This window comes from Pan paniscus, chromosome 11 (assembly GCF_029289425.2).
Source record: "Pan paniscus chromosome 11, NHGRI_mPanPan1-v2.0_pri, whole genome shotgun sequence".
NCBI lineage: Eukaryota > Metazoa > Chordata > Mammalia > Primates > Hominidae > Pan > Pan paniscus.
The window spans coordinates 122,507,201-122,528,600 of record NC_073260.2 but is presented as its reverse complement, the minus strand read 5'-3'; the positions used below and the strand labels follow the sequence as shown (position 1 = coordinate 122,528,600).

General features: G+C 39.8%; 1 protein-coding gene across 9 annotated transcripts in view; it reads left to right on the top strand.

Annotated features, from left to right (window-relative positions):
• Positions 1–21,400, top strand: part of SMARCA2 (SWI/SNF related, matrix associated, actin dependent regulator of chromatin, subfamily a, member 2) — a 179,626-nt gene that overhangs the window by 45,519 nt on the left and 112,707 nt on the right. For all 9 annotated transcript variants that reach the window (XM_063594038.1, XM_057298775.2, XM_063594037.1 and 6 more), the window contains exons 9-14: positions 1,523–1,693; positions 11,123–11,176; positions 13,913–14,043; positions 14,267–14,324; positions 16,929–17,029; positions 18,329–18,476. In XM_063594038.1, the coding sequence (XP_063450108.1) occupies positions 1,523–1,693; positions 11,123–11,176; positions 13,913–14,043; positions 14,267–14,324; positions 16,929–17,029; positions 18,329–18,476 (663 nt within the window). The remainder of the gene's footprint in view (positions 1–1,522; positions 1,694–11,122; positions 11,177–13,912; positions 14,044–14,266; positions 14,325–16,928; positions 17,030–18,328; positions 18,477–21,400) is intronic.

Sequence of the window (21,400 nt, the reverse complement as noted above, 5' to 3'; positions counted from 1 at the left end):
CTAAGTGACACTGTCTTCCTGGCTGGTATTACAGTTTGCATTTTTTTCATTTTTTGGATTCCAGAGAGTAAACACCATGTTTTAAAAGCCTCTGTGTCCAGGTACTACCACATCTTACTACCCTATCCTGCCTCCCTCTCCATACCAGGGAGAGAGGGGACTGTCCGAGAGGTTTCTGACTAGACCGTTTTTATAGTAATTTGATCACTAAGCAGTCAAATTTGTCTGACTCACCTGAAGTGAAACTATATTAGAACTTCAGTAACAGATTGGTTTGACACTAATGATTAGGCATTTGCAAATCATTAATTTTTGCAATTAAGTGATGGAATATACAGATAATAGAGAAACTGAAGTTTTTTATCACTCTTTCTTCAAGAGAGTTCAACCATAACCAAAAGCAATTAGAGTTATAATAGCATTTGAGGCTCTTGCTCATCCACAGGGCAGACGGCAGCTAGACTGAGTGATGAAGCTGCTGTCACTCAGGCAGATGCTAGAGTGACACCCCTGGACAAAAGATCCCAAGTTTTTGTTTTTGTTTTTGCAATGGAGTTGCCTCTTAAAGATTTTGCAGCTTGCTCCTTCTCTCGTGGCATTACATGATAAAAATAATTTGGAGTGTCCTTTTATTGGGATACACAAAGAGATTTCTCTCAAAGTGGCTTAGAGTACATCAGAGTTTTATTCTGTTTAACCTCATCATGTTGCTTAATGGGAGGTGGAGGTGGGAATTACTGTATCTGATTTATTGCTCAGCAGTACCAGACTTCAGGTGCTAAATGACTTGTCTCCAGTCACCTGGGCCCATTACTCAGTGCAGATCTGTGGCCAAAAAAAAAAAAAAAAAAAAAAAAATCCCCCAAATTTGATCTTTCCTGTTAACCACAAAGTTTGTAATGCCAAAAAGAAAGACTTTTTAAAATATAAGACATTATTTGTTAAAAGCCCATTTGATTCCTTGCCTTTAGTAGTACTTTTTGAAATATTTATGAATGAAAGGATGTTATGTCTGGAATTTGCTTCAAGACAATTCAGTTTGGGTTTAGAAGAAGAGTAGCAATGAAACAGGAGTCATCACAAGTGAATTTTTGTTGTTTGGGGTTGGTTATAGGAGAAATTAAACTATTCTCTCTGCTTTTGATTGTATTTGAAAATGTCTAAAATATAGAGTTAAAGATAAAGTTTAGATCATGAATTGTCAAATTCTAAAATCTTTTTGTACAGTTAAAGCAACACAGACAACGAAGAGCTGGCTCACAGTGCTTAATCACACCACACGTACAGTGTGGCTTTGTGCCCGGACTTTGCTGTAAACTCCAGTGTCCTGGGATGTAGGCGTCACACTTCCGTGTGTTTGTCCCGCTTCAGACTCTGTGCAATGGCTTGAACAGCCCAACTCATCCAATTTGCTACACTCCTACCAGTCAAAGTGCAGACTGTCAAGGGGAGGACAGAGTGGAGAGTGGAGTTGTCTGCATGCTTATGTTATGCTCTCATCCTGCTCTTCTTTCCTTAATAGGCTGAAGATGAGGAGGGTTATAGAAAACTGATTGATCAAAAGAAAGACAGGCGTTTAGCTTACCTTTTGCAGCAGACCGATGAGTATGTAGCCAATCTGACCAATCTGGTTTGGGAGCACAAGCAAGCCCAGGCAGCCAAAGAGAAGAAGAAGAGAAGGAGGAGGAAGAAGGTGCGTATCCTAGTGGTGGTGGCTGAGTCCAGGGTGTATGGGCAGGGATAAGTTTAAGGCGAGTATTGCTCTTTAAGTACTACTTCTTACACTGGTGGAAGGTTTAGATGATTGAATTGTGAAAATTGCATGAATGGGTATGGCATGGAGGTGTTGATTAGGTATACTAGACAACTATTGGAGGTAAGGGCATAATAATAGGGTGTACTAAACTAAAACAATGTTGTTCATAAATCATTGTTTAATAGAAGATTTTAAATTAAGTACATACAGTCAATTGGGAAAGGAAAAACAGACACAAATAAGTGTTCGCTTAAGTTTAATGCTAGGATGGCAGGGGATTACTCAGTTAAGAATGAAATTTAAGAAGAAAATGCAGTGTACAGGTTGGAAGAAGCCCGAGGAAGATATAAGCAATAGTTACTTGGACAGATGGCAGTGCCAAAGCTGTTCATTCAGTTCTGCTGTCCCTGTGTCGCAGTGAGGTGCGTGTGCACATTGGGGTTTCAGGTAATTACATAAAAAAAGAGTCCTATGTGAAATATCTCCTAATTATCGTGAGAAATGAAGGGTAAGATTTAGAATCTCTGCAGCTATTATATCTCAATTCAAGAGTAACCTGCTGAGGATAGGCCTGTGAATATGATCCTCTTTCAAGCTTAAGTCATCCAGTCGTCTAGTTAGTGGCTGATACTGTGTTTTCATGATAAATTCTGTTTAGGCCAGGTACAAACATCAACAGGAAGTCAGAATTGTAAAGGTTGAGGATTGGTAGCATTTAATCATTCATTCTGTACACTGAATACCTGAACAAAATGCTTTTCAAAAAACAATTAATTTCATGGCTCCTGAATCCTCATACCTGTTTCATAATTAAGGAGGAGGAATAAATGATTAAGAAGGCACCTTCTTGCACTGATTTCTTTAGTATAAGATAGCTTACCTCATTGTGAAGATGAACGAGGGATGACTCAGGGCTTGTGTTGAGACATTTTGTTGGTGAGGAATACCTCATTTTCTTGTCAATGTAGCGTTATAGACTGTGCAAAACTCCAGCTCCAATTCCTACCTTAAAAAGATGTTTTCGGAGTTAGTGAGGAACATATAGGTAAGGGGGAGGGAAGAATGATGGGGAAATAAATCATATAAATGTAGTTATTACCACTGAACTGTAGACTTAAGAATGGTAAAGATGGTACATTTTATATGTCTAATGACTTCCATAAAAAATTTTTAAAAATTAAAAAGGAATTACTGACATATTGATAGCAGAGAGAGAGATGGAATTCTGCAATATTCTATAAGTGGACCCCATTAAATGGCAGTTTTAGTTTTTCCTAATTCAGCCATGTGTTCTGCAGAGGTTGTCACTGTTAGTGTTTTTAGTATTAAAATTTGTATTTTACATTTCTTTGTGATTAAAAGCTAATGACCCAGATTTGAGATTGTGGCTTACCATTAATAGATTTCTGCCGTGGTGTTAGATAGTTGCATCATCGTAGGCAGAGAAAGATACACAATTGAGTGTTGATGATTATGCCTATATTTTTGTGTTCATCTGTACAGAACAGGGACTTGTCACAACTGTTTTTCATGGTGTTATTCTGCATGATCTGTAAGTTGGCACGCCCCTTTCAAACCCTTGCCTTCAGTTTGGTAATAGCACTTATTCTTTGTGTCTTATGCTTTCACTCAACATATGTTAACTGAACACTTACTATGAGCTAGGTCGTGTGCTAGAATGCTGGGAGAAGGAGGGGTACAATGGTGAGGAAAAGCATCCTGCCTTCTCTCACAGTTTAATCAGAGAGAGAAAAAGAGAGGCTAGACAGATATTAATCAGAGAGAGAAAGAGAGGCTAGACACATATTAATCCAACATGCATCCAAATATACAGTGACGAGCTGGGATGAATGTTGTGGAGGGAAACTGTTTGCAGTTGGAGGTGGGGCCTGATTTCTTGGCAAACGAGTAATAGTTGTCAAAGCAGCTATTGTCTACCTTACAGACATCTTTGAGTATCTCCCATTGATTATCTCACATGATCAATGTGCAGAATTTTTACTTTATGGTCAGCCATCTACCCTTCCTTGCATGCTCTTGGGTGCCTAGCATTTGTGCCCGCAGCAGGACTAAGCCGGAGGGGCTCTATTTCCTTCCACGGTACCTTACTGGGAGAAGTGGGACAAAGAAGGGGGAAAAAAAAAGAAACTGAGGCCCTTAGCCCTTCCTGGTACCTGTCTCTTTTGCGGGGCTTTAAGACTTAGTTCAGAGCGAATTATCCAGTTCCAGATGCACTTTCATTCAAGTGCAAAGGAAGGGGATGCTTTAAAAAGCTGATTTGACACTTTGGATTATCTGTCGTTCTTCTTCCCTCCATTGCAGTGAATGAATGACTGGGAGTTGCTTCTTCTAGCTTCTCTGTAGTGGAGGAAAACTTCTGTGTCTATGAGCATAAAAATCTCTGCTATCCTTTTTAGCACTTTTCCATAGTATTAAGTATTATGCTGTACCTATCAATATTTTTTAAATTAACAAATACTTCAGTAAACCTTTGTTTTGAGAAAACCTACTTTACTCAGTGAGCTAGCAGTTAATAGCACTGAGCTGGTAGCAACACTTGAAGGACAACTAAGCTACTGATGACTCTAAGAAATGTGCTATTAAAGATGAATATGGTTGACTTTTTCACTTAATTTAATCTGAAAAAGATTACCTTTTATTTTCAGCATTAAACTAGTGTACAGTTTTTTTTTTAATTCCCTAGAAGGACAGAGGCCTCTGTCTTTCTTTGGGAGTTTATTGTGTTGACTTGTTGCTCGTGAATAATAAGGTAGGTTTCCTTTAACATGTTATGACCTTGTTTAATTTTCTCATCATTACAGACATTTTTAGGAAGTACACATTTATAAATCATTTTGAAACTTCTCATTTTCAGCCTGGTCTTCCATTAAAGCCCTTGAAATGGAAGAAGAAGTGAACTACATGTATCTCCTTAAGTGTCAGAGGAGGAATAATTTTTAAAGTATTGAAAACCTAGTTATATGAAACTAATTTCTTTGATGTTACAAGATGAATGTGCTATTATGTGCGTTTAGCGTGACCTTGAGGTTTCCTACAGGGTACAAAAGAGAATGGGGCTAGATAAAGCCACCAGGGCCTGTAGAACTAGGATTGAACATGGCTGAATTAGAAAATTGGACCACTGTCTGAGTCGTGTTAGCAGGTAATCTTTTAAAATCAAAACTACATAAGAAAATATATATACTAATTTGCTATTATTCTCTTGTAGGCTATTTCATTAAAAGATCTATTACCGTAGTGCTTCAGTCTCTTGATCTGTAAGAAGGCAATAGGAATGTTGTCTACCCCATAGATTTGTAGTGAGGATTACACGGGAAAGTTTATCTAAAGCATGTAGAATACACCCTAACATATAGTAAGTGCTCAGTAAACATTATTTCATCAAGCAATTCTGTGATACGAAAGTGGAATCATGATTATAATACGGTTATGTTTTTCTGAAAACAAATGTTTTTTTAATCCTTTACTGCATATTCTTTGTGATGTTGAATCAATAATAATTGGTCACCACTTTTTTTCTAGTTGGAAATCAGTTGAATATTAGTGTGTAGGATATCTTTGAGGACAGTGACAGATTCTTTAAATACTGAGGCATGCAGAAGAAAAATGAGACTTTATCACAGGTGATAAACTCTGCCTATCACCCTGTTCCCCCAACTCCTACAAAGAGAATTTTCTAATTACATGGCCTCTACTTTACTAGGGTTCCTGGCGATTATGAGGCATCTCTCACAGTACTTTAGGGTACATTTTTCCTTAAGCTGTGGTTAGGAGCCCATACCAGGAGCAGCCCTGCCTATTGCTTAAAAGTTTAGCCATCAGCTGGGTGCGGTGGCTCACGCCTGTAATCCCAGCACTTTGGGAGGCCGAGGCGGGCGGATCACAAAGTCAGGAGATCGAGACCATCCTGGCTAACATGTTGAAACCCCATCTCTACTAAAAAATACAAAAAATTAGCCGGGCGTGGTGGCAGGCACCTGTAGTCCTAGCTACTCAGGAGGCTGAGGTGAGAGAATGGTGTGAACCCAGGAGGCAGAGGTTGCAGTGAGCCGAGACGGTGCCACTGCACTCCAGCCTGGGTGACAGAGCGAGACTCTGTCTCAAAAAAAAAAAAAAAGTCTAGCCATTTCAGAGATTCAGTTTCCAGAGCCGTTGACATCAGCCAAAACTAAATATTTAATTCTCCCTTCCACATCTTTCAGTGGGATGTATACCAGCAGAACTATTCTTGGGTTATTTATTTGTGACATTTTTTGGAAACATATGATACTAATGGGCACATACTCAGAATCTCTGAGGCAACACTAGACCAGATATAGTCTTCATTGGAGTGTTCGATTTTCTTTCTAAAAGTTCTTTTATCCTGTCTCTCTCTCCCTCTCTTTCTCCTTACCAACCACTATTATAAGTAAATCTCAGGACTGTGATATTTTGCAGGTTGAACCTTCCTGGCATAATGTATTGGCCAACATAGTGGTAGGAAATGTGTTTTTATCCTGTTTAGATACCAGAATGTCAGAATAGCCTGCCGTTGGCACAATTTTCAGTAAAAAGAGCTTGAAAAGCAAAGCAGTAATATTGAGACATTTATTTTAAATACAAGCTACTCCCTGATTCTTCTCATTTTTTTTTTATCTCTTACAGTTTCCCCAAAGATTATATACTTTATTACAGCTTTCCTCTACAAGATTTTCATAGATGAAAGAAAGGTTCTAATGTAATTCTGGACATTTGAGTGTAGGAACTATTGTAAGGATAGGCGAACACAATGCCACAGTGATTAGATTTATTTGATTAGTTGAGTGTCAAAATGGGTGAGACCAGAAGTTTGGAGAAAAGTCCTGTTTAACTGGATTGACCAGTTACTTGAGTCAAAATGTTTGAATTGATTTTCTCTATGAGAAACAACCCAAGTAATTTGCAAATGCCTGTTAATTTCATATCCCTGGGCATTTTTAAAAATTACCCGATTACCTATCTTAATGCTCAAAGGTCCCCTTAAATGACAGTAAAAATAACTCAAGTGGTTTTTGAAAGCTTAGGTTTCCAGCAAAACAGAATGGATCCTTCAGATACCAGCACACTTGAATGTTGTTTCAGTATATTATAATAACACCCACTGGGGGATAAAGTACATTCATTTTATAATATAGATTGTAAAATATTTGATTTAAAACTTTATGTAATGAGGCTGTTTATAGCCTAGGTTAAAGTAATCTAAATAAAATGGCCCAGTGAAGTCTTCTTTTGAGTTCAGCTTACACGGGATTTTCATATTTAGAGATTTCTTTCCCTCCTCAGCCCTGTTGTTGATTACTTTTCATACCTTCTGCAAGGAAGATGGGTAGCCATGCACATACCTTTGCTTGTGAACATTGCTAAATGGAAGATATGAATTGATGTTGGCCTTGGAAATTGGGAACACACACTGTCTTTAGTTTGAGTAATTTTTAGTTATGAGTAATCTTTAGTTATGAATAATTCCTATCGTGTCCCCTTACATGATTAGGTTAATTATACTCCTCCCTTCCTACATAAGCATAATTAGTTCTAAACTCTTTTGCATGTAGGAAGAAGCCAGTACAAAGTTTCTTGTTCAGTGTTTTGTTTTGTTTTCAATCAATGGAAATAAGTGCAGGCATCAGCCCTTAATATTGATAGCATGTGTCTGCAATTAAACGATGCAGATAACTACATATGAAAATTTCTCAGGTGGCAGGAGACGCTGTAGCAGCTGCTGCATTCACACCAGGACATTTCATTAGGTGCTTAGAGACTGTCCGAAGTCAGCTCAAACAGTAGACCAATCACAAGCTCTTGGGTGTTAATTTTGAACCAAAAAAAGGGACAGTTGTGTTTGTTTTGCTTTGTTTTTTTAAGTTTTGAGACACAGCATGAGGTTGATGTGAGTACATGTGCGCACCAACCAGCAATGTCATCAAACTGAAGGAATCCAAAGAATGATGGGAGGAGTTGATATCTCTTGTCATAGAGTAGACTGCCACCTGGCCTCTGTCTCTTAGAATAACATGGCAGAATTAGGTCCAAGGACAGGGCATGCTTGCGAGGAAAGTCACATAGAGCACCAATTCAGTGGCTAAATGTGTGCGTGCTTTTAACTATTTTATGACTTGCAAATGTATTGGCATCTATTTATGATAATAATAATTTAATGAGCATATGCTAAGTGGAAAGCATTGTTCTTTGTGCTTTCATTCATTCCTTCAATCACCAAATATTTATTTAGCGCCTTTTAAGTGCCTGATGCCCTTGTAGGTGTGGGAATGCATCAGTGAACAAAACAGACAGAAACCCCTGACCTCATAGCCCTATGAAGCAGTTTTCAGGAAATGCGACAGCCAGTCTTAATTATAGACATAAAAGAATAGTCCTCGGACTATCGTTGACCCTTGTACAATGTGGAGATTGAGGCTGGCAGCATATATATTACTTGTGACACTGGATTGTACATGTCAAAATAGTGACCCAGTCCTGCGGAAGCCCTAGGAAGCAGGCACCGTTTGTTACCATTCCTGTTTTATGCAAGAGGGAACTAAGACACAAGAGAAAATGATTTGCTCAAGATCATACAGCTAAGATCTCTTGCACTTAATTACAGAGAGCTAAGATTGAAACACAGTTTGTCTAATTGCAGAACCAACTGTCTTAAATCTAATATTACTCTGTCTCTCAGATTTGATACCTAATAGAATTTTAAAAAATAGTTTTGGGGATTTTAAGTAATGGAAGGGCCTGACTGTGAGGCAGTTTTTAGATAACAATCTAGCTAGTCTATAGTAGATTCATAGGAAAGTATCCTTCAGAATAGTTTTGATTATATTAATATATGATGCTTCAAGCTTTTTAATGTACTATTCATTGAAATGGTGATCCAATTCCACTTGCTAGATATTTGAAATTGGCTTATTCATTGTCTCATTTGATTTTCTTTGTTGGCCAAATTTGTAGCTTCTTTCTGATTTGTATGGAAAGAATGGTGGGTTTAATTGACTTTCCCCCGTTAATTAAAACAGTCCCCTGAGTATAGATTCTGAGAATTCCAAAAATGGAACCTGCAGTGACTGGTAGCAGGGATGGTTTCTTTTTTGAATTCAAGGGTTCTGTTATTGTTCTCTGTGTCACTAGCTTAGATGTAGAGCCTGATGCTCTTTGAAGCTGATCATTTCTTTTGAGCTTATAAATGTTTTTGCTCTGGGGTGACATACATAGAAATTTAATTCCTTGGAAAATCATAACCAAAGGGAGCATTTTATTTCCTACTGTTTGGTGGAAGCTGCATTTTTTTTATGCCTTGTGCTTTGGCATACATACATACATGTATTTTTGGTAAAAATTGCATTGTAAAGGAACTTCAGAAATTTCAAATGTTGATGGAACTGCCTTTCTTCACTATGAATAAAAGGTTGATTTTAAACTTTAAGTGTTTTCGTAAAAGCTATTTTGTCAAAAGACAGTTGAGTTATTTTCATAGAAGGCAAAACGTATTATATAATCAATATCTTAAGTAAACAAAGTTGAGTTCATATTGATTCTGTATCGTCATTTTTTATTTTTAATTAACTAAAGAGCCCAAGGGAGGAAAGCTCATTTTCTCAAGCATCTTGGCAAAACAAATGAATAAAGTTTTTTTTTTTTCTCTCATTATACTATGCAGAAATAGTATAGCTTTCAGCAGTAACTTTAAAATAGTGATTCTATAGAGGTGATTTTAAACATTTCACTTGTCAGAGAGGTTATCGTAAGTGGAAGAAATTTTAGATTATTTTGTGTATATTACAGATGAGACTTTCTTGGATATGTACAAGATATGACATAACCTTTTTTTTTTTTTTTTTGAGACACAGTCTCTCTCTGTCACCCAGGCTGGAGTGCAGTGGCACCATCTCGGCTCACTGCAAGCTCCGCCTCCTGGGTTCATGCCATTCTCCCGCCTCAGCCTCCTGAGTAGCTGGGACTACAGGTACCCACCACCACACCCGGCTAATTTTTTGTGTTTTTAGTAGAGACAGTGTTTCACCGTGTTAGCCAGGATGGTCTCGATCTCCTGACCTTGTGATCTGCCCGCCTCGGCCTCTCAAAGTGCTGGGATTACAGGCCTGAGCCACTGCACCCGGCCGATATGACATAATCTTAACTTTTCATTTAGGTTGTTTTTGAGGCACATAGAAGTTAATGGACTAAGATATTGGGATATGTAAGAAATGGTAGATAGGCTGGGAGGCCGAGGCAGGCGGATCACGAGGTCAGGAGATTGAGACCATCCTGGCTAACACTGTGAAACCCCGTCTCCACTAAAAAAACACAAAAAAATTAGCCGGGCGTGGTGGCGGTCGCCTGTAGTCCCAGCTACTTGGGCGGCTGAGGCAGGAGAATGGCGTGAACACAGGAGGTGGAGCTTGCAGTGAGCCGAGATCGGGCCACTGCACTCCAGCCTGGGTGACAGAGCAAGACTCTGTCTCAAAAAAAAAAAAAAAAAAAAAAAAAGGTAGATAACAGAATTCTTCATCAGATAACAATATCTGCATAAAATTTTCCCATTTACACATGGTAGAAATACTATATGTTATGAAAGAAATTTAGGTGGAATTAAAAACATCCAGGGAACTCATAAAGTTTTATATTATGTTTTTATGCCCATGGAGTGGGTCATAGCTTATTCTTTTTTTTGAGGATGCAATTTTATTTTTATTATTTCAACTTTTATTTTAGATTCAGGGGATACATGTGCAAGTTTATTACCTGGGTATATTGCATGATGCTGAGGTTTGTGTTACAATTGATCCTGTCACCCAGGTGGAGATCATCGTACCCAATAATTAGTTTTTCAACTCTTGCCCCACTCCCTCCTTCCCCCCCAGTAGTCCCCAGTGTCTATTGTTGCCATCAGAGCTTATTCTTGATGGACAGTTTTAGAATGTTGTTCTTCATTGCTGAAGAAAACTTGCTTAGGGGATAGGAAAGTTGAGCTAATTATGTCAGGATATATCTTCCCACTCCCAAACACGAGAAGAACATTTCAGATTCTGACCACTGTCTTGATACTGCCCTGTCTTAAGCTCTTTGGGTCCCTGAAGACAGAATCTACAAATCTCTAGTGTGCTGTCCTCAGATCACATCTGGCTTTAAGTGACTCTCTACAAGTTGCTAATAAAATACATGTTTTGTCTTAGCAAAGACAAATGAACATAAAAGGCATTAACACTTAAGCTGTGTTAGATAATAATGGGGTAACAATGAAATTCTATTACATACCGGAGAGTTACCAGGAAGTCCTGTACCCCATCATGTTGGTTACATATAACATTCGACATTGTTGTTTTGCAGAAGGCTGAAGAGAATGCAGAGGGTGGGGAGTCTGCCCTGGGACCGGATGGAGAGGTAAGGGATTGTCATCCTTTCCAGTGTGTTCTGCTGAATGGAGTCTGTGCCATACCTGGCAGCACCATTCTTCATGCATACTATTTTATTCTTACTGTGCTATTTATTTTAAGTAAAAATAGTAATACATTAGCATAGTAGAAAATTAGAATGATACAAAAGGGATACAGTGAAAAATAATCTACTTACATGTCAGACTGTCAATCAACTGATATTAAATGTCTTGCATAGTATTTCAGAATTTTCTGTGCACATATAATCATATATTTACAAATATATAGGATGTGTAAGAATCTTAAATGATTCTATAATTATATTGCCCAGTATGATACAGAAGCATAAAATATGACAGTTTCTCTAGTTTAGTATTAATTTGAAATTATAAAAATACATAAACTAAAGAAGTCACATATTTGGTTAACTTATTTTTGAAATTTTTAATGGGTTTGCCATATAGCGTCTATGTGTATGTTCATCAGCCTAGTCCTAAAATTCATTTCCTAGTAGTTCCAGTATTCTCCTGAGTTATGAGGATACAATTTATTTATTGGATTTTTTTCTGAAGAATTTAAGGTTCCCTGCCAGCGATTCACAGTGAGGAGGCACACTCCCAGAGCAGGATGGGAAGGGAGTTTGTTTCAAATTATCTTCATTTTGTCTCATAAATTCTGATAAACCTACTTGGAGGATCAGAGTGGGTGGGAGGTTGCCACTTCCCATTCTGGTATCACTCTGCACACAGTTGTATTGTGAACGCAAAACAGTGGAGATGCAGAAAAAAAAGGTTGAACCACTGTTCTATGCAGAAACCTCTTGAACAATAAATGTTACTTAACCACTATAATCTATCACAAGGAAAGAAAGGATCAGGGTAAATATCTGATGTGTGAGAAACTCCGTGGGCTGTTACGGGATAAGAATACTACATATTAGAGCACTTAGAAACAACTCTAATTTGCAAAAGCCCAGCCTTACCTAAGAATGCCTCCCATTGGTCTATAATTAACAAGCACACAGGGAGAGATTTAACATGTTAGCGTAATAGTGTTCTTATATCTTATTCTCTGTTGGGAAAATTAGCTGCTGATCTTGGGCTTGTGACATACATCTTTTTTTTCTTTTCATCTTAACACACGTGTCCTGTTTGCTAAGGCTTGCAACGTGGACATCTTGCTCTATTTTGAAATAATGTTCTTCTGTTCTCATTCAGCGCTTTTGCCAAGGTTCTAATTCCATCTACAGTGATTTCCAGTTTTCTTAGAGGCATGACATTAGCACGAAAACAAGCTGTATTATAATGGTTCATGATAACAGAATATGATTTTTCCAAGGGAAATGATAGCAAATTGTAGATTTCCTTCTTTATCTCTGGAGTATATAGATGACCTTTTACATTAATGAGGAAGAAGTGTCATGTTGGCGTGCAAAGTAATGATGTTCAAAACCATTGCTTTAGCACACACAAAAGAAAAAAACGACAATCTGGAGTAAGCCTTTTCTCTTTTTAAGGTTATTTTTGTGGATAATTGCTAATACATTGTTTGTTATGCTGACAGTGCTTTGTTGAGGGTGTAAGGGGAAAGAACCATTGGGTATGTGTTTTTCATTTTGTTTTGTTTTTTGGTCATCTCCTATAAGATATAGAAGATAAACTATAGCATACTGTAGGTTATCCTATCATTTCTGCTTAATTCCAATGGAAAGGAATCTAGCAAAAATGTTGGAATTCATGAATTGTTTAAAAATTCAATTTTATCACTTTTCAGGAAATAGATAACTTGAACCACTCACAGATCAAGCATTTCCAAACAAACATTTTACTTAGGGATCTGTTCCTAGAAGTACAGATCACCCTGCAATCAGGAGCAGTCATTCGTTACTGATTATATTCAAGTGTGATTCTTGTGTTCCTTGGATATAGTAGTCTAGTAATGAACTTTAGCTTAATTTTTGGTCAGTTTGCCAGATTTCAGAGGAGCAGAGCTTTTCTCTTTGTCACACTCGAAGATACCAATAGTTGGGTTAGACACCTGGGGGGTTAGTTTTGGAAAAAGGACACCGGTTCTGCAGAGACCAAACCAGCCACTCATGAGATGACATAAGTTATAATACCTTTTCTGTTTTTCATTCTCTCTGAAACCATGACTTTGCAATAGTTGTTATCTGGGAAGTATTAGTTGAGGAATGGGGATTGTTAGTTACAAATGACCAAAATCAACTCTGCCTGATTTAAATAAAAAGGGAATGTATTGATAGGATACTGGGCAACTCATCAGATCTCCAGGGTTTCTGAAGAACCTGACTCAGGGCTATCCCCAATATTATGCTCTACAACTGGTCTAGTGAGGACAGGCTGTGGTTGGGAGCAGGCAGAAGTTTGACAGAGCCATTACCGCTTTCCTGGCATTGTTGCCACTGTGGTCTGCCCTGCACCAGTGCACCTGTTGGTTTCCACACCCTTGCACTTCTAGCTCTTAACTCACAACCTTGGTGATGTATCTGGTTGCTGGAGCTGAGGTTTGTGCCTGTATCTTAGCTACCAGGGAGGCAGCATTTTCAGTTTCTTCAGTGGGAGGTAGCCTCTCACCTCCCACCAAAACTCATTAGGTAGTGAAATTTCCAAACACAGAATAAGGTTTCACATGCTGGGCAGCAAAAAATGCTGAGAAACGTCCAGTACAGAACTGGGAGAAGGTCTTAACATCAAGCCGTGACATGATTTTCCCTCCTTTGTAGCCCATAGATGAGAGCAGCCAGATGAGTGACCTCCCTGTCAAAGTGACTCACACAGAAACCGGCAAGGTTCTGTTCGGACCGGAAGCACCCAAAGCAAGTCAGCTGGACGCCTGGCTGGAAATGAATCCTGGGTAAGGCATGAAAGCAGCGTTCATGGTGTTCTTTTAGCTTTTTAGATTTTGGTAATCTTGTATGATCTCGAAACTAAAACTACACAGCCTTTGCTGAGATGGTTGAAGTTGTTACTTGGATTTGTCTTTTATACATAGAATGTGCTATTAAGTCATGTGTGTCTTTATTGTTTTATAATTTAAAAAACTAAGCCCCCTCCTCTTCCTCACTCTTTTTCCTTAGTTATGAAGTTGCCCCTAGATCTGACAGTGAAGAGAGTGATTCTGATTATGAGGAAGAGGTATGTATGTATCTCTGTTTGGGGTTTATTGGTTTGAAAGTTATCAGAGGAAGAAATTCTTCCTGAATGTAAGCCCAGGCCTTGTGTCCTTCTGTCATTTCTTCCTCCAGGATTGGCCTTTGGGTGACAGCTGGGGCTAAGGATTTACAAATGCTTTGATGGTGTATGCCTAGTGGTACAGTGATCTCTTGGAAGGCCCTGGCTAATGGGGAAACTTGGCACATTCTAAATTCACTTGAAACCAAGAGAAGAGAAGCTGGCATTAACTTGGGAGATGGTGAAGTGGTCTTTTGGGGGAGAATTGGAGATGGATTACCTTGGGAAAGGCCAGACCATACCTCTAAGTGGTTCACATTGAGAATTAACTGCCAAAAAGTTCTGAAGTCCTTCAGACCTTAGAGTCTATTTGCAATTCTGAGTCTGGAAACTTTGACAAAAAGGGCAACATGGGCTTGGTTTAATGAGTTTATTGATCCTCTTGATTTCTCTCCAAATGTGATTCTTGTTTGAATTCCTTAGATATACTTGTTATCCAAAGAGAAGCGCTCAGTCTCTTGGAAGGAATACTTAGTATAACTAGAACCTAAAATGGGAATCTTGGGTATTTTTAATAGAAATTGAGAAATAATAAAATATTTGTTAAATCTGCTACAAAATGTTTAATTTAATAATTACAAATAGAAGGATTAAAAGAAGATTTCCTCTCCTTTATTAGAGCATTGTTAATATATAGTCATTAGATCTGATATTTTTGAGAGTGCCGTAGTATAGGTGCTGAGGACAAGGTAAAACATCCTTACCCATAATAGCTTACCAGGGTCTCAAGACTATGGCTGTTTTCCTTCTATTTGTGGACCTGTGTTTTCCACATTAGTCTTCCATGAGCACTTAATGCTTTTGTAAAGAGAAAGAATACTAAAAGTTACATTACAAAAAAGCATAATCATTAAAAAGCAAACATGGTTGGGCATGGTGACTCATGCCTATAATCCCAGCATTTTGGGAAGCTGACGCAGGAGAATTGCTTGAGTCCAGGAGTTCGAGACCAGCCTGGGCAACATGGTGAAACCCCATTTCTACAAAAAATACAAAAATCATCAGGGCGTGGTGACGCATGCCCACAGTTCCAGCTACTCGGGAGGCTGAGGTAGGAGGATGGCTTGAGCCCTGGGCAGAGACTGCAGTGAGCTGAGGTCGTGCCACTGCACTCCAGCCTGGGTGACAGAGCAAGATCCTGTTTTGTTGTGTTTTGTTTTTTAAAAGCAAATACTTTTTGGGGGATGCTATTTTTTTCCCCCAGCTACTCTATCTCTAAGATATTTAAAGGTGTCTTGTTTACTTGGATGAATGGGCTTATAAGTGACCTACTGGAAGAAGCTTCTCTTTGAATAAGAGAGCCAGAGAGGGCAGAGATAAGATGAAGTAGGCCGCCTAGCCAGCAGGTGCCATCCTGAGAATGACAAGCACAGACAGCCCTTGTCCCTGGGCCCATCACATGGGTCTGCTGCAGGTGAGCCTGAGTGACATGTGGAGAGTCATGTCCCCTCTCAGTGTTTTATTTCCTGGCCTGGAAAATGAAGGAGTTGTGCCAAGGCCTTAGCTGACTCCCTGCTTCTAAATGATCTGCTATCATAAGGTTTGATTTTTCTCCTTGATAGTTTGTCAATTCATACTTTGTCATTTAAGAGTTATGGAAAAGCATGGTTCTCTTTAAACCTGCTTTTCAAGGAAATTCTACTGGATTGTGTGGAAAGATTTAGCCTTCTACACCAGGTTAGTAGTGGACAGAATGGACACTTACTTAGTGATGCTTTCAAATGGGTCAGCTGGATGTAGCACTCAGTTGAGAAGGGAGAGGTAATGAATCCTTTGCCAAGTTATTGAGAGTTTTTAATCTCAGTACTCTGCAATGTGTGATGTGAATCAGCCACAGAAAGCAGTGTGTTTACAAGATCCAGGTCCTCTACAGTGGACATATATGGGGCCATCCAAGTCCCATGGGCATTATCAGAGAGAGTGGATTTTTTTTGTTTTGTTTTGTGTTTTGTTTTGAGACAGAGTTTCGCTCTTGTTGCCCAGGCTGGAGTGCAGTGGTGTGATCTTGGCTCACTGGAACCTCTGCCTCCTGGGTTCAAGCGATTCTCCTGCCTCAGCCCCCCGAGTAGCTGGGATTACAGGCATGAGCCACTGCACCCAGCCATCAGAGAGAGTGTTTTTATGAGAAGGAGGATCCTAAGAGCTCTACAATCTGGCTTTGGAGAGAGTGCTACTGAGTGAGAGCAGATATGCTCTACAGGACTCTGATAACCAAATAATGATAAATATTTATGTTTCTGGCATGATATTTACATACTCATTCTTGGGAGCAAGGGTTCTAGGGGCTCCTCAGCGAGTTCCCTTCATTGTCTCATTCATGCTGTCAACAGCAGTTGAATGGGGGTGTTACCTTACTTAAGGAGATGTTACCTTTACTTCCTCCCGGAATTTTATGATCTTACTTCATTTGTGAAGTTCAATACTAGTTTATGACTTTTCAGAAAATGTCAATCATAGAGATTTCCTTGTTAAAATATAATTTCCTCCCTATCTTTGTTCCTTCTCCAGGATGAGGAAGAAGAGTCCAGTAGGCAGGAAACCGAAGAGAAAATACTCCTGGATCCAAATAGTGAAGAAGTTTCTGAGAAGGATGCTAAGCAGATCATTGAGTATGTACTGAATTTTTCCCTTGGAAATGCATTGCATGAGGATGATGCTTAGTGAATTTTCTTTTAGGAAATTTTGTTCAAGGAAGGCAACTAACTTCACGCCTACACTCTGCTTGAAACTGTGCTGCTAGAGGTCACCACTGAGTTCTGGGTTCCCAGGTCTCGGGGTTTCATGTTGATTCTCCATCCCTCCCTCCCTTCCTTCCTTCCCTTTCTTCCCTTTCTTTCTCACTTCCTTACCCTTCTCTCTCCTTAATCCCCGCCTCCAGCTCAGGCTCACTCCTGAGCCTCACACCTGTCGCCTGCACCTCAATCCCAGATTGAACTAATGAAACTTATCTCCCTAACTGGCTGCTTCGCTGCCTTTCCTGCCTCCCTTAATGATATCAGCAGTCTCCCTGAAACCCAAGTGAGAGACACCATTCCTGTCTTACTCCTGCTGCCTTAGCCAAGTTGGCCACCAACTCTCGCCCAGTCCCTGAACCCTCTCCAACCCTCCGAGTGCCCTGGCTGTGTGTCTCATCCATTCCTGTGGGCCCTCTACATCAAGGGTTTGCACGTTTCCTTGCTTGTATAGCTGTACTATTAAAAGAAAACTGTTGTGAAACAATATAAAAGATGAGGTATTTTAAAAACCAGAAATAGACATCCTCATATTTCTCCCTTTTATTCCATGGTTGTGTGCCCCACTTTAGGGACCCTTCCTGGTAACAGTCTGCCCTGATCCTTCACTGAAGGTGTTAAGAATCCCCCTCAGTGGTTCCTCATTGCCTATAGAATAGCAGAGTAGCTCATGAACAAGGCACAGAAGATAGAAGCCTACCTTTCCTCTTTCCTACCCCTTGAATGTTGGGTTGCCCTCTCCCCCTGCCCTCCCAGCTTTAGCCAGTGTTCTGTGAATAGGATTTATCTTTGTATTTAACAGTCTAGGACAGCTTCATCGGCAAAGTATTCATCTGCAGGTGTAGGGTTCAGGCTCCTATCTGTATTTTGGGTCAAGGGGACCTGTATTCGAATCCTGATTTCACTACCTTTTATGTGATCCAAACAAATGAAGTAACCTCTCTAAGCCTCAGGTTCTCCACCTGCATAAAATGGGGATGATCATCATAACGCCTTTTGTGCTTGCTTTTTGAGAGGATTACAGATAGTGTATATTAACTGCATGGCAAGTAGTGGTTGATAAATAAAACACACTTATTGCAGCTATTTTAGGTTCTCAAATCATTTGTTGAGTGAAGTAAAACAACACATGCACACACATGTCTGTGTGTGATTCTCCACTTTTTCCTTTTCCAGGACAGCTAAGCAAGATGTGGATGATGAATACAGCATGCAGTACAGTGCCAGGGGCTCCCAGTCCTACTACACCGTGGCTCATGCCATCTCGGAGAGGGTGGAGAAACAGTCTGCCCTCCTCATTAACGGGACCCTAAAGCATTACCAGGTAATTGGCATGGTTTGAGTTTCCTTGGCAAGTTGTAACCATTTACCTAATTTTGATTGAAGTATGTCGTGCACATGTTGACTAAGGGCTTTTGATGACATTTTAGGCCACATCACTTATAATACTGAGATTCCTTTCATTGTGCCTATGATTCTTCTTTTAGAGTACTCCATGTTACCATCTTTACTAGGGCATGCCATACCCATTTTCTCTTTCATGCTTTTGGGATGTATTTTAAGTGATCTCTGCCAAATGGAAAACCCAGCCACATTCTATTAAACTGGAGAACATCCACGCCTCATCTTGAAGTATTTCTTTAAAATTTTTAGGTGTGGCTGTGGTTTTATGCCATGGATTCAACCCACCTAGGAGTAGCTGTCTACTACATTTATGCTTTTCCTTAAGACACAATAGGCCAGGCATGGTGGCTCACTCTTGTAATCCTATCACTTTGGGAGGCTGAGGTGGGTGGATCACTTGAGGTCAGGAGCTCGAGACCAGCCTGGCCAACATGGTGAAACCCTCTCTCTACTAAAGATACAAAAATTAGCTGGGTGTGGTGGCACATGCCTGTAATCCCGGCTACTCCGGAGGCTGAGGCAGGAGAATCGCTTGAGCTCGGGAGGTGGAGGTTGCAGTGAGCCAAGATCTTAGCACCGCACTCCAGCCTGGGTGACAAAGTGAAACTCCATCTACAAAAAAAAAAGATACAATAAAATTGTGAGCATCTGTGCTTTGATTAAAAATTAGGCCAATGTTTTATTTGACCTGTCTGGATTGAGGCTAATTCCTGTGTTCTACCTTCTACCACTTAGTGACGTTTCCCAAATTGTGTTCTATGAGACATTTGTTCTATGAATTGTTCCTTAAAAATTAAAAAAGGAGGCCAGGTGCGGTGGCTCACGCCTGTAATCCCAGCACTTTGGGAGGCTGATGCGGGCAGATCACAAGGTCAGGAGATTGAGACCATCCTTGCTAACACAGTGAAACCCTGTCTGTACTAAAAACACAAAAAAATTAGCTGGGTGTGGTGGCGGGCACCTGTAGTCCCAGCTACTCGGGAAGCTGAGGCGGGAGAATGGCGTGAACCCAGGAGGCGGAGCTTGCAGTGAGCCGAGATAGCACCACTGCACTCCAGCCTCGGCAACAGAGTGAGACTCTATCAAAAATAAATAAATAAATAAAAATAAAAATAGATAAATAAAAAAAGAGGTTTGTGGCCAAATACTGTAACTAAGATTACCATATAAATTACTATTTCTAACTTGAATACTTGTGAACGTGAGTCGAGCGCCTTATTATTGATAATAGGCATAACCCTGGACTGTCCCTCGACAACAACCAGATATGGTCACTCTGGCAGTGACCCCTCTTGTTAATTCACATGCCCGTCAGCACACTTAGGACTCTGCGGAAATCAACATGTAACCATAATGCGCATCAGCATCCTGCAGTAAAATCACTTCTTTAACATTGTTTAACTTCATATTTCCCAAATTTCTTTGACTACCAAACCCTATTTTTATATCACCAATTAACATCCTGTAAGACTAGCGTCTTCTAGAATACACTTTAGGAAGTGTACTTGTTGGCATCGGGTCCTCTCTACTCTTAACACTTGGTACTGTGTCTGCTGCCCTTGCATAGGAGTGCAGAATACAATGACGGCCAGTACAGTACTGCCTTGATTGTGCTAAAGCCCTAGCAGTTTTTACCTACCATTGCTTTTGCATCATCAGTGCAGATGTCAACACAGTAAAAATGACAAGTCATGCCTTAGTATTGTCATGCTAATCATTTTGACCTCATGGATCTCCTTCCAAGATCTTGGGGGCCCCTGAGAATCCCTGGAGCACATTCTGAGGACCACTGCTCTGGCCTTAGTAAGATCATGTTTTCTCCAAAGACCATGTCATAGTCCTGAGATCCAAAGCAGGTTTCATCTTGTTTGGCCTACCTGACATAGATGTTAACTCATAGCATGCTCTAATAAACTTTTGTATATCTGCATATGGGAGATCCATCTTTTGAATTATTTGTAAATAACTTGTAATGCCACATGGGTTTTCTTCTGTCATCCAACACCCTTCTAAGCAGTCTTCATCACTCTCTTTTCAAACCTAGCTCCTTCGACTTCCATATGTGAGTTTTATGCCTCTGTGTTGCTGAGCTGCTGTAGATTCCCTGAACATGCCTTGCAGTGTCTCTCTGGGTTTATACCTTATGAAGTGCCTTCTTCCTGGAATCTTGACTAGCCATGTCTGCCTGATGAGATCTCACAAACCAGTTCAAGTTGTGGCTCAAACCTTCCCTGATCATTTCTCATAAACCAGTTCAAGTTGTGGCTCAAAGCCTTCCCTGATCATTCTCTCCATGAGTAAGCTTTCTATCTTCTTGCTTCTTGACAGGTTTTTGTGTCATTAATATTTACTTAACCTTGACGTGGCTGAGGTCTTCCTGCTACTCCTAGAGAGCCACATAAGCTTGGTTCAATATCTAATCCTCCCCCTGGCCAATTCTGCCAGTTTCCAGCCTGAGAAAATCCAAATTACTTCCCACAATTTTTGTGAATTTCTAGTCTCCTCTGCTGCTAGTTTCTGCTTCTGTTTTGTATTGAATTAGCACAAACGCAAAATTCAGCCCCTTTACCAATTTTCACTAAAAAAAACAGAAACAAAAATTCATCCTACAGAGTATCCAAAATGTTTCTTGTATTTAGTTGACTTTTCTCAAGCTCTAGTGGTTTCAGGGTCACGTTGCAGGCTGACAGCTTCTCCTGTCTACCACTGTTTGTTTTATAATAATTTCCCCTCTTTCCCTCTATCTTTTGCCCATTCTCTTGGAGGTTCTTCCTGTTTCTCTACTTATCTCTTGTTGTTGCTGTAGTTCTGCAGAAACCTTTAGGATGACTTTGGAATCTTGCA